Source organism: Triticum urartu, chromosome 3A (assembly GCF_056163025.1).
Source record: "Triticum urartu cultivar PI428250 chromosome 3A, HENAU_Tu73, whole genome shotgun sequence".
Lineage (NCBI taxonomy): Eukaryota > Viridiplantae > Streptophyta > Magnoliopsida > Poales > Poaceae > Triticum > Triticum urartu.
In genome coordinates, this window is record NC_141875.1 from 388,547,115 (window position 1) to 388,560,959 (window position 13,845).

General features: G+C 48.4%; 1 protein-coding gene across 1 annotated transcript; it reads left to right on the top strand.

Annotated features, from left to right (window-relative positions):
• Positions 1-12,612: 12,612 nt before the first annotated feature.
• LOC147979795 (uncharacterized) lies at positions 12,613-12,954 on the top strand. The gene has a single exon (XM_087515347.1). The coding sequence runs from the start codon at positions 12,613-12,615 to the stop codon at positions 12,952-12,954; it is 342 nt and encodes a 113-aa protein (XP_087371473.1).
• Positions 12,955-13,845: the final 891 nt, after the last annotated feature.

Below are 13,845 nucleotides of genomic sequence, written 5' to 3' on the forward strand. Positions count from 1 at the left end.
GTCAACCGGGTGGTAACGCAGGAGCTCGCGCGCCATGAGCAACGTGACCTACGCATCAGTGGGCTCGCGACGAGCGTGGGATGATGAGTCGGTCGGAGGCAGTGACGGGGTGGCGGTGCGGTCGTCCCGCCGCACGGAGGGGTGTAGTGATGATGCTTGCTGCTCTTTTTCCATCGGGCCGGTAGCGGCGTTGGCAACAGGTGATGGAGAACGACGGGGAGGCCCGCCGACAGGGACCGTCTGAGCGACACGGGCGGCGAGGGCGGCCCGGCGCTCACCGCGGGCTCGACGCGCGTCTGCCGTGGATGCAGTGGAGCGGTGGGACATGGATCAACGGAAGGAAAGCTTCAGCGCACCCCTACCTGCCGCGCCAAATGTCGGATTTCGGGTTCCGGCAAAACCCTTGAGGTTCGAACTCTGTGGTGCGCACGAAGATCTCTCCTCCCCTAGCTCACGCCCTCTCCGCAATCTCAAAGCGCAGCACGTCGAACTCGCAAAACAATGGACACCAGGTTTATACTGGTTCGGGCCACCGATGTGGTGTAATACCCTACTCTAGTGTGGTGTGGTGGATTGCCTCTTGGGCTGAGGATGAACAAGTACAAGGGAAGAATATCCTCCTGAGGAGAGGTGTCCTTGAGCTTTGTGAGCTTGTGTGGTTGAGGATGGAATGGATCCGATCCCAGATGAGTCCTCCCCCTATCTGTTGCCTCCTACTGTAGTGGCTAGTCCTATTTATGGAGGCCCTGGTCCTCTTCCCAAATGTAGGCGGGAAGGGATCCAACAACGGCCAAATTTGAAGGGAAACAACTATTACAAGTTATGCTGACAAAAGGTGGTCTTCGCCTGCCAAAGGCTCTGGTGGTGACGTTGTCTTGGGCTCCATGGTGACCTCTGTCTTGCTGTCCTACTAGTCTTGGTCTTGTTGCACCGATATGGAAACCTTTGCCTGATGCCTCGGGACTCCTCGCCTGCGCTTGCCCCTTTAGCACCAAAGAGGAAACGAGGACACTGCGTGCGCTGGCGCCCGCCTGGCCTTGGTCATCATGGCTTGCGTCACAGGGACCTCGCAAGGTGCCCCCTGCCTTGATCTCTCCGCCCCTCGCGAGCCAGCCTAGTGAGGCCGCCCCCGAGGGGTTTTGTGTCGTCCGCCTCGCAAGGGTCTTGAGTGTTTGCTGATGAAGATGGGCCGTACAGAGTTGCTGGTGGAGCCACGCCGTGGGCAGCTGGCAGGAAAGTCTGGGGACCACCGTTCCTAGGGCGCTGACAGATGCTCTTCATTTCTCTTTATTATGACTAACTTTTTATATAGTATAAAAATATAAAAATTCACAGTGCGGAATAAATATCATTGTGGGCACCATGCAATGCAAATTAACGCTCATACTCCTCCATATAACTTTGTAATGTTGTATATATGTAGAAATTCTAAAATAATCTTTTGGCCACACTTTATTCAAAAGGAATGTTGTATGCTAAATAAACGTGAAGAGAGGGATTTTTAGATCAATGGGGTACGTGATGTAACATGTGTGAATGTGTAGTTGATTTATTTGGCAGGGCCTAGAGAGGTATGTGTGTGTATTACGTATTCGAGAGAGGCATGGATAGAGGGGCCGACGGGGGGAGGGGTGTGGGAGAGATAGCACGAGAAATGAGATAGGTCTAGAGAGAGAGACTAATATGATGTCATGGCGAGAGATTGCCTTGAGTGTGTACATGCAAGGGGGAGGGGATAGTGGCACGAGGAGATTTTTTGTGTGTGGTGTCTGTGTTGGTATGTGTGGGTGTGAGAAGATAACGAGACCTAGGGGCAGAGGGTGTGTCACCGTGTGAGGTCCGGTGCGTCGAGGTGAGGCCCTTGGTACGGTTCCTTCTTGTGCCACATTGGTCGGCCCGTGACGCATTTAGGGAGACCCATGGATGACTTGTCATACAAGACAATGATAGCAGAACTATGAAGGACTCTGTGTCCACTGACAAAGCCGGCTAGGATTTGTAACCCTGGGTTCTTGGACTAAGGTAACCCCTTATCTTTGATATTACTATTCATCCAACCTAACTTTAAGGGGCATCCTATAGAATGCTCTGCTAGAATCATACTCGTCAATTAGGAAGAGAGGTGTGAGACAATGCGTGAGAGACAGACCTAAAGATAATACTACAAAAAAAAGACATTCGTGACATTTTGGGCCGAACGAATTTTTTTTCTGTCATACTTTTGACACTTCTATGATGATAATTGTGACAAAACCCGGTATCATCATAGATGTGGTGGGGTCCTACTTCTATGACAGAAAATGGACTTTTCGTCCTGGGCGGGCCGGAGACGCAGCTGCATGACATTCTTTGGGCCGCCCATGACAGAAAAAACCGTGGTAGAAGCGAGGGCGAGAAAAATATCGGGGAGTTCCCGGTTACGGTGGGTGGTCGGGGGCCGAGTGATGCGCGTTTCTCTCATACGTACGTGCGTGTGTGTGAGGCGTTGGGCTCTAACAGAACCCGAGCGATTGCACTGCAGGCTATGCGTTACTGAACCCGAGCGATCGATCGATCCCTTGTTGTTAACTGAACCCGAGTGTGATTCCTTCCCTACTGCTGCTAACTGAAGCCGATCGATGCTACCTCTACATGAATAGTGAGCGTTGTTGAGGGGGTTTGGATGAACAGTTCCCGGTGGGGGTTGGATGAACAGGACCCCATGATAGTAGAGGTCGTTGCCGGTGGATGAAGAGTACCCCGATCGATCGAGCCGGTGGATGAACAGGACCCCGTGGAGGGATGGATGAACATGACCCCATGGGGGGCTGGTTGAACAGTAGCCCGTGGAGGGGTGGTTGAACATGACCCCGTGGAGAGGGCTGGTTGAACAGTAGCCGGTGGAGGAGCGCGCGGTGGAGGCTAGATGAACAGGAGTTCATGGATGAACAATCGCAGGTGGAGGCTGGAGGAGGTCGATGGTGGATGAACAGTAGTCCGTGGAGGCTAGAGGAGGTCGACGGTGGAGATGAATAGTATCCCATGGAGTCTCGTTTTGCGGTACGCCACACCCTTCCCGATGAACAGGACCCCCGTTTCGACCGTAGCGCTCCAACACAAGTATGTTTCCTCTGTTTTGCGGTACACCACACCCCTCCCAATCAATAGGACCCCGTTTCCACTGTACGAGGTCCGTTTCCTCCGTTTTGCGGTACGCCAGACCCCTCCCGATGAACAGGATCCCATTCGACCATGGCCGGTCTTACACAAGGCCGTTTCCTCCATACTGCGGTACGCCAGGCCTCGTTTCCATCGCCTGTTCCGTACAAGCCGGTTGGCTCTCGACGAACACGACGACGACGCAGTTTCTCCATTCCGACCCAGCCATGTACACGAGCTCTGGCTGTACGTATGCGCGAGTAGGCATTCGAGACCCCGCTCGTATGTACGTACATGGTCGTCTTTACTTTCTTGCAACATGGCCGATGTACATACGTGTACATGCTACATGCACGCCTCTACTATGACACATGCGCGCCTCTACTATGACACATGCGCGCCTCTACTACGTCACGTGCCCTTCCTTACATGGCCACGGTTCATCCCTGTAGCCTGCAGACAGACCGATCGTATGTACATACATGTTCGCGACCAGAATGACAACGCTACGTACGCTTCGACCAGGTGGGTCCCGACTGTCAGGCACTTCCTTGTGTGCGAACATGTAGCTAGTGGGTCCCAGCAGTCAGGGGGGAATCAATTTTTTTACCCGTAATATGGACGCACTTCCTTGCGTGCAAAGATGTAGCTGGTGGGTCCCAGCAGTCAGGGGAGAAAATATTATTTTTAGGGTAAAAAGGATACGGTTGCATGCATGCGTCCATGGGCGTGGTGCGTCCCCACTGTCAGCCTCTCACGTACAGTCATCTTTCGATGACTCTTGGTTGTTGACCATGTTGACAACACCGTGCCAAGCGCACCAAGGCCGGTGGACGACGGCGAGGCGCCAGACTAGAACGGCCCAGAGATGGGGAAGACACGGCAGTGGAGTCGCAGATGGAGAGGAGTGGGAAACTTAACTGGTTCGGGTGCGCGGGAGCACTGCCGCCCACGGGTGACAGGAGCAAGAACAGAGGTTGAAGAAGGAGCACGGCTGTTGGATTAACATCCAACGGTCCAGCTGCTAGAATCATTTGTTGATTAAGTTGACAAAGCCCTGCGTACACGTCTGCTTAGTAGGCCCACAAGTCAGCCACCAAATCTGTCAGGTCCCAGCTGTCATCAGGAGGAATGGTTTTTTCGCATAACAAGGAGGCACTTCCTTCCGTGCGAAGATACGGCCGGTGGGTCCCAGCTGTCAGAGGGAGGAAACATCTTAATAAGGAGGAACTTTCCTTGTGTGCGACCATGGACCTCGTTGGTCCCAGCCGTCAAGCTCTCCAAGTACAGTCCTCTTCCAATGACTCTTGTTTGTTGACCACGTCGTGCCAAGCGTAGCGAGGCGATGGACGACGGCGAGGCCCAGACTGGAACGACCCGAAGATGGGGAAGACGCGGCAGTGGAGTCGCAGATGGAGAGGAGTGGGAAATTTGACTGGTTCGGGTGCGAGGTGGGCCTACACTCGGCAGAGAATAACAGGAGGTGCGGAGTGGAAAGATGACCTGGCCGTCGACGGGGTAGCGTTTCGCCGAGGCGCGCAAAACAACGCCGCTGGACGCTGGAGGCTGGAGCAAGCGGTCCCGGCAGCGCTAGGGGAAGAAGACGAGAGATTGAAGAAGAATGTCGGCCGTTGGATTTAAATCCAAATCCTTGTTAGGCTTCGACCTACTGGCCCACATGTCAGCCAGTCCATTCGTTTTTTAGTCCATTTGGTGGGTTGGGTGAAACAATGGTGTAGCATCTATGCAGCTCATTTATATATATGGTAGAATTTAAAGCCCATTTGCATTTTTCTAGAAATTCGCAGACTTGCTGGGTTGGGTGAACATATCATGTTGGGCTGGACGGAGAAATGTTATAAAAACAGAAACACATGATTGCACGTCTATTACTGCATTGGTTAGTAAAATCTTTGCAAGCTTATGTACACAATCACTAGGAGTTAACTTGCCAAGTTATATATAAACAATTATTATTATTATTATTTTGTAAGAACTTTCAACTTATGAAATAAAATATCATTTTAATTTGATGAGTTAATAGGACGTGGGGTATTATTATTTTTTAGGCTAGACGTGGGACAGTTGAGTTGGTTCTAGGGAAAAGTACTGGGAGAAAATTCAGTTTACATCAAAAAATAAAGTGGGAGAAAATTCAGATATAGGATTAATGAAAATGAAAAATAAAGCAAGTGGGAAGGTCTACAAAATGGTTGAACGAATGACAGGTTTAATAGAACCTTATGTTGTTTCTATTATGTGTGTATATATATGTAATAAAATAAGATATAAATATAGGTTCAGTTTTGCATTCTTATAGAAAAATAGAACTGAGTTGTGTGTCGTCTTGAAAAAACAAACATAACTTGGGTTGCTATTGTTATAGACAAGCTAGGTTGGGAGGCCCAAAGGCCGCTTGATACCTGCTGGATCCAAAAAATGTTGAAACATGTCGTGGGCTGCCCATGTTAAACAACAAAACCTAGGCCATGGACCTGGTGGGCCCGGGACTGTCAGCCTCTCGGCGAATAGTATTCTCCCGATTCCTCTTGTTTTGCTGATCATGTTGGGAACGACAGATGGCGGCGCCGCGGAGAGAGCACCAAGGCGGAGGACGACGTCGAGACCTCGGACCGAACGAATCGGAGCGGGGGAAGACGCATGCGGAGGGGAGTACGAGGGTTGACTTGTTCGGGTACAGGGTGGGTCGGTGGAGCTGCCGCCACTAGACAATGTGTGGGAGTAGTGGGATGGCTAGGCATTGTATAGGAAGAGGACGAAAGACTGAACAAAATAAAGAACTACAAATGGATAGGTGGTTGGTCCCATATGTCTGTGTACGAGACCTATTGGGTCCACCTGAGAAGGGGAATATGTTGGCAGGAAGGAGATTCAAAGCACGACAGCTGAGTGAACTAGTTTTTTAACGTACAAGTGAACTAGTTACATACATAAGCAAATAGCCACTAAAAAAAGTAAACAGGTTAATGCGTTCTTAAAAGAAATATTTTGGACAAAACAGATAATTATGACACATAGGCTAATGCATGAAACACTCAGATGATAAAGGTGCTTACAAACAGATAAAGTACAACATCTAGACATTCCTGGCACGCTTGATCATGACGCTGCAGTTGTCCGTGTACTCGTCGGTTACGGGAAGCAGACACGCCCTCATGTACAAGATCAGCCTGTGCATGTCGTAGCATGCGTATGCGTCCTTGGCCACGTAGGTTATGTAGGCTAGATTCAGAGGTACCTCCCACGTGTTCAGGTTCTTGGTATCGTTGTCTTCTTTCATGTTGGCGTATCAGGGGTCGATGATGGTCTCGGCAAGGTCAACCACGGAGTCCTTCTCCCGCCCATTGCCGATGATCTTGTATTGCTTCTAGATGTCGACAAGCTTGTTGCACCAGATGGCTGAATCATCGCGTTCTTCCTTCTCTCCACTGTAACGAAGGTGCAGTCAGCGCTGCCGATGAAACGGGCGAATGCTCTAGAACCTCTATGGCCCTACAGCAGTGGTAGACAAGAACCTCATCCCGCACACATACCTGGGCGACGGCGATCCACTGGTCCCTGTCAGGAGAAGAATGGATGGGCACAAGGTCTAAGTCCTGCGACCTTGTGCTTTCTCGTCCTGTAGGTACTGCTTGGACTCGGTGAGGCAGAGCTTCATCGAGTCCGGATCATTGGTGTACATCACATTCAACTTGGTGCAACCATAGGACTAAACGACAAACTCAAAGGGGAACTCCTTGCTAAAGTCCATATCCAGCAGCCTCACCCCTCAGATCGCCATTGGAGTCTCTTCAAGTGAACGAGTGGGTAGGCGGCGGTAGCAGTTTGGTTTTCAGCTCTTGGGGAACTAGATTCAACAGTAAACTGAGTGTGTACAAGCGACAACAGTTACTACCCATCCCTCGCTTGCTGCACGCCCGGCAGAAGATGCACCCTCAGCGCATTCAAACGCCTCCATTAAGAAACCTACTCCGGCCACACGTCGGTTCACGAGCGGGTCTGTATTGGCACTTTCACATAGATAATACTACCAAGTTTGAACTGTTTGTTATGGTTGTTGTCCTCTGCATCATCTTGTCATGTTTCCCATCTTGCAAGATTGATAACTAACAAATAAGATCCAAATAATAAGTACAACAAAGATGCCTACACATCTCATTGATTCCCAGCTTGCAAAATTCATAACCAACAAATAAGATTCAAATCATAAGTACAACAAATATGCCTACACATCTCATTGATTCCCAGCTTGCAAGATTCAGAACCAACCCATTAGAGCCTTTTGATAAAGTGAATATCGGGATTAAATCCATCTTGGCTAGCTGTGTCCTACAACCGAAGAACTTGGCGAATGCTCTTGACCGTCACAACATCTGTAGTTGAGTATTACTGTTTGCACAACACAAATAAGAAGAGCCTGATTACTATAATTGTGGCACTCATTGAACTCAACCTGCAGCTCCACACGGATGAGGCCTTCCTGGACTTCCATGATTCAATTCATGCGCCTTTTTCTACAGTTCACCAGAAATGAAGCAAAGATTGCATTATTCAGCTAGCAAGAAGTACTTGCTCTCGTGAGCTGGCAGGTTCTTTAGAAGTTGCACTAAAATTGAGGAACATTAAGGTTGGTTATCCTGCTCATGTAAGGTGCAACTATAATTTGCTAATCCTTTTGTGCAGTTTGCACGAGATTACCAGCAGAATTTGACGGAGATTTTGGAAACTCCAATCACCATTTTGTGCAGTTCCAACAAAACTGAGAGATGTTTCCCATGTGACATTTTAGTTGAACTGCACAAGACACTCATTCCAAAAAAAGAGTGTTTTGTGGAGTTCACCAAAAGGTCCCAATAGCAACAAGGTGAAATGGATATCCCTATCTGCACAAAAAGATAGAAAGTAAACAGTTGCTGGTCAATAAGAATATACGAAACATACACGAAATGAAAAGAAGCATCTTAATTATGTTCATGGTAATCACGCAAGGACAGTAGAAATTTTAAAATGTCAGCAATGCTTCATGTTACCGGAAGCATTACGATCAACAATGACATTCGTCAAATATGGGATTACTTTAATGGTGGCATTGCTTGTTTACCACATACAGTAAATCAACAGCAGCTAAAGAGTTTGTTTAAGGGCATGGGACCGTGGGGACACTAGGACACTCAGCAACGTAAGAAACTTACTAATCATACTGGGGAAAACAACAGTAGTACCATTTGTAACACAGTTTAATTGCATCATATCACTAGAGGCATTAGATTAACAATAACACTGGTTAGACATGTGCCTAAGGTAACAGTGTGATCACTTCATTTTACATGCGCCCTTAAATTAACAACAGCAAAATGTTGGTATAAGGACATGCGACAGTGGACGCGTCATCACAATGTACCTACAAGGAGGCATAAAGTGGTGATGCCGAGTTTGTTCATGCTCTGTGAGGGGAGCAAATCTAATCCTGGAGACCTTTTACTATGTGAGGACATCAAATCTAATCCTGGAGACCCTTTACTATGAGAGGGCAGAAAATCTAATCCTGGAGACCTTTTACTATGTGAGGGCAGCAAATCTAATCCTGGAGACCTTTTACTATGCAAGGACGGCAAATCTAATCATGGAGACCTTTTACAATGTGAGGGCAGCAATTCTAATCCTGGAGACCTTTTACTATGTGAGGGCAGCAAATCTAATCCTAGAGACCTTTTACTATGTCAGGGCAGCAATTCTAATCCTGGAGACCTTTTACTATGTGAGGGCAACAAATCTAATCCTGGACATACTCTATTGACTTGTCCACCAGCCGCCACTTTCTATCCTTTTTTCAACCAATAATAGATTTGTTCCTTATCCAGTTAGTACTGTGTTTTCCCATTATTTCCCTTTTCAACCAAGAGACCAGTTGATACCCGGTCTCTACTACTTTCACCATATTATTTCCTCTTTGAATCAAGTCCTAGATTCATGCTACAACTTTCCCCCCTTTCTTTGTTGTTTGAACCAAGTCCTAGATTCGAATGCATGAAGTAGCTTTACATCTAATAATACTAAAAATTTAGGTGGCTTTGGAAGAGCTGATGGGAGTAGAAAAAGATGCACATGCAGACACGTGGGGACCTAGGGCAGTAGAGCATGGCCGCTTTCGAAGAACTTATACCTGAGGGTCATCGGGATGTCGGCGGCGGCAGGTCGGATCTGCGCACAATACGGCAGGGAGGAAGAACGGTCGGAGGACCTCCCGAGCCGGCGCTGTGTCGGAGAGAACGGCACGGGTAGAGGATCGGGCCCCTCCAGTAGCTGTGGGTTTCCTCCCTTGCCGTCGATGACCGCGTGAACGATGTACCTAGTCCTCTACACACACCAGCCGAAGGGATCCGACCGGATCTATGACCAGCGGTGAGCAGAGAGAAAATGTCGCTACTGCTGTCTTGTTTAGATCTGGAGAGGATGAGAGAATAAAGAGAGCAACCCTAGTAAAGCAAGCGCTCAGGCCCCGGCGTACATATATAGTGGAGTGATTATCTTTTCCTCTCCACAACAAGCATTTCAATTTGTGTATGTGGCATTAAAGAAAAGAAACTCTATATTTAAGGTGAGTAACTGTACGACTCCTACTTACTGCTACTACTACCTCCGTCCTGGTTTATAGGTCACCTTTGTAGTTCATGCCAAATTTTGACCAAAATTTAAGCTAGAAAAATGTTAATGCATGTCAACAAAAATTATATCGTTGGATTCTTATTTCAACATAGTTATCAATGATATAATTTTTGGTAACATGCATGAACGTTTTGTTAGTTCAATCTGTAGTCAAAATTTGACACAATATACAATGGGGACCACTCAACTAGGACGGAGGTAGTAGTAGTAGTAGTATTGTTCACTTGTGCTCCCCGGCCCTCCATTCATTGACCAACCCCACGGGTGAATAAACATACAGTACTAGTATTTCTATAGAACGAACAAGCTCAAACTATTTTCGCGTATTTAAAAGTTGAGGGCGGGGCTTTTCCCAGGTAGTACGCGCGGCAGTTTTCGCGTAGGCGGTTTGACAGAGAGGCGAGGAGGGTGAGGGAGTAGCGGATTCAACTTACTTATTGCTGGAAAGGTCTGGCTATCCGATTTGATGGTGCGTTACTGCTGGAAAGACTTGTGATATGACTACCCACCATAGTCATGAATTACTGGCGGTACGACCGGGGTGATGCCGTCCTTCCGTTCCGCACTCTAATCCGGTGCATGACACGTCGACCCGGATGCTGTCTCTCCCACATGTCGACGAAGTAGGTAGGAGGAGTGTGAACCACGGCAGAGTAGTGTGAACCACGGTAGCCCAGTGAATCAACAGTAGAAAACAATGTTCTAATATGGCCATAAAAAACAATGTGCTACGGTCCAGACTGTAGCATGTACAGTACTACTCCTCTTTGTTTGGATCCCTAAGTTAGAGCTAGTTTAGGTTGAAATAGCCTCAAATTATCCAAACAGGAGGGGTTAGTTTGAGCTAGTTTGCTCTAACCCAGCTAAAAAAACTAGGGACTAGGGACTTTTTAGTTGGGACTAGAAAAAGTCCTAGGACTTATGAACCTAACAGGGCCTCAAGCACCTATGGAGGCGACTGCCGCTCGCGTCTATCGCGTGTCAGGAGACGTTCCCGTAGACGACGAGGTGCCTATGGTGCCTATTGTGCACCGCGACCAAGGCGGAGAGAAAAACGAGAGAACTACGTATTTATTTACAGTGTAGATTCACTCATTTTGCTCCATATGTACTCCGTCTCGATGTAGTCTAGTCACTTGCTGAAATCTCTAGAAAGGCAAATACTCCTTTCTGGTTTACATAGCTATACTAGAAAGTAATAGTGGGCTCACATAGCAATTTTGTCTCATGCAAGAGCCTGGCTATATGCGTGCTCCAAGGTTCGAAACTGCCATGTTCGGGTTGCGCTTGGCTCTTCGACTCTTCGAGAAGAGGAACAATGATGTTACTACTGCTGCTTCTACAATATTGAATCCACTGCTGCATGTCCGTCCACCGTGAGCGGGAAGGATAACTTTTTTTAGTACTACTATAAGCAAAAGCATGTCCTCGTCTATGAGCCACCGCACGCATGAGCGAGGGAGAAGGCGAGTAGTAAAATCAAGCTTCTCCTCGTTGTACGAGTTGACATACCCGCAGTGTACAATACTCCATTTGCTGCAAGCTCTAACATACCCCACCACAAATTAAAATATATATTCCTGTCTTGACCAGATGAGCGTGCAAAGTACAATCACCAGGATGACAGGTAGGGCCAGAAGATTATTTTAATAAAAAAGCATGGAGCCGACCCCAACGATTTTAAAGCTTACATGCACGATACACGCTATCCTAGACTACTCTACACATGAAACTGCCACACTACCATCCGGGCTAAGATTGGCTCTTCGCCTCTTCAGGAAGTCAAACAATGATGGAATACTACTACAGTGGAGGGGTACTACAGTATGCTTCTGGCCATCTAACACCAATTGAACTGCTGCATGTCCACCGCATGCAGGAGGGAGCGTGTAGCGAATGAAAGCTTCTCCTAGTCCTGCCAGCCACCACGCTCATGGGCGAGGGAGGGACGCAGCTTCATTGACTTACTGCTCCTGCCTTTGCGTGTATGACAGTGGGCCCAATAGGAGGGTGGCCCACCTGTCATGCAGCCAAAGGCAGGTGCGGTTAAGGCGAGAGGGCGTTGTAGTAATCAAACTTCTCGGTCTTGTACGAATTGACGCGACACATCAAAGCACTGCACTCGATATATTTCAATAATTTGTGTTTACCGATGCATTAATTACAACGCATGCATGCATGCCGTGACTCTCCTTTTGATACTTGCATGTGTTGATTTAATGCACCTTGAAGTAGTATGAATATGTGTTGATTTAATGCCCCGGCCCTAATAAAGTGAGAGATGGTTGTGCACGAGGAAGGCGGAATTCCGAGGAGGGCGAGATCATGCAGATGGAACAGGACCCGACGATGGAGCTCTCTATGGTCTCGATGGACCTCACCTTGCTCCACTGCCCCTTGTGCCTCCGCCCCTTGAAGCCTCCAGTGTATGAGGTTCGAATATACCTCCTCCATTCGATTGATCGAGCAAGGTGCAGGTTTCTTGATTGATGTGTTGTTCGATTGATTTGTGCAGTGCAAGGGAGGGCACCTGGCCTGCGCGGACTGCCGTGTCGAGCGCCTCGGCAACCAGTGGCAGTGCCAGAATGCTGTGGGCTCCACGTCACTTACCACAAGCTCGCCGATCACCAGAGCGTGTGTCCGCTCGCGCCCTGCAAATGCAAATGCCCCGTTCCCATCTGCGGCTACGAAGGCCCGCCGTTGGCGCTCTCCCACCACATCAGCACCATGCATCCCATGCCCGTGCACAGGATCTAGTACGGCCAGGTGCTCCAGCTGCAAGTGCCAATGTTGGAGCCATGGCTCTTGCTGTTCGTGGAGGAGGGCTGCGCGTTTTTCTTTGCTGGTGGCGTGCTCGACATCGGCGCGCCTATCGCCGTGTCGGTTGTCTTTGTCAGAGCAGGGTCGTCCCCACTTCCGCACTACGTAGCGAAGCTATGGGCGAATGGCCCGCTGGGGGAGCCCAAACGTAGGACCGACGCCATCAAGGTGGAAATGGAGGTGACAAGCAGCAAGGATCTCGGCGATGTCATCGTGCACAAACTGACCTTCTTCACAGTTCTGCCCAAGTTGCTGGCCAGGGCTAAGCTGGTGTCCCTCCACATTCAGATTGACAAGCTCATGTCCTAAATGATTCTGCAGTGCCTTTTTTTTATCTTATTAATATGCTAATATAGGGGTTAGCTTGGTCTACTTTAGCTTAAGAGATGGTGGGCTTTGGGGGCGATGCAGCAATTACTTCGACATCAGATCAGCAGTTAAAGTAATTTCCAACAGTCGAACATATAGTTTGTGTCTGTTGGATATAAAGATCCTTTGGGTAAGAAGTATAACTGCTTATAAGAAGTAAGTATAAAAGCTTATATGCTTGTTTGTCAGGAAGTGTTGCATATGATACATCTCCGACGTATCTATAATTTTTGATTGTTCCATGCTATTATATTACCCGTTTTGGATATTTATGGGCTTTATTATACACTTTTATATTATTTTTGGAACTAACCTATTAACCGGAGGCGCAACCCAAATTGCTTTTTTATTGCCTATTTTAGGGTTTCGAAGAAAAGTAATATCAAACGGAGTCCAAACGGAATGAAACCTTCAGGAACGTGATTTTCTCAATGGAAGCAATCCAGGAGACTTGGAGTCTACTTCTGGGAAGCTTCGAGCTGGCCATGAGGCAGGGAGCGCGCCTGCCCCCTGGGCGCGCCCCCACCCTCATGGGCCCCTCGTGGCTCCCCTGACCTACTTCTTCCTCCTATATATATCCATATACCCCCCAAACATCGAAGACGAGAATAGATCGGGAGTTCTGCCGCCAGAAGCCTCCGTAGCCACCGAAAACCAATCTAGACCCTTTCCAGCACCCTGCCGGAGGGGGGAATCCCTCTCCGGTGGCCATCTTAATCATCCCGACGCTCTCCATGACGAGGACGGAGTAGTCCACCCTCGGGGCTGAGGGTATGTACCAGTAGCTATGTGTTTGATCTCTCTCTCTCTCTCTCTCTCTCGTGTTCTTGA

What these genes read in the sequence shown, in the direction of transcription:
- LOC147979795 (XM_087515347.1), top strand. Translation starts at nt 12,613, where the DNA reads ATGTTGGAGCCATGGCTCTTGCTGTTCGTGGAGGAGGGCTGCGCGTTT.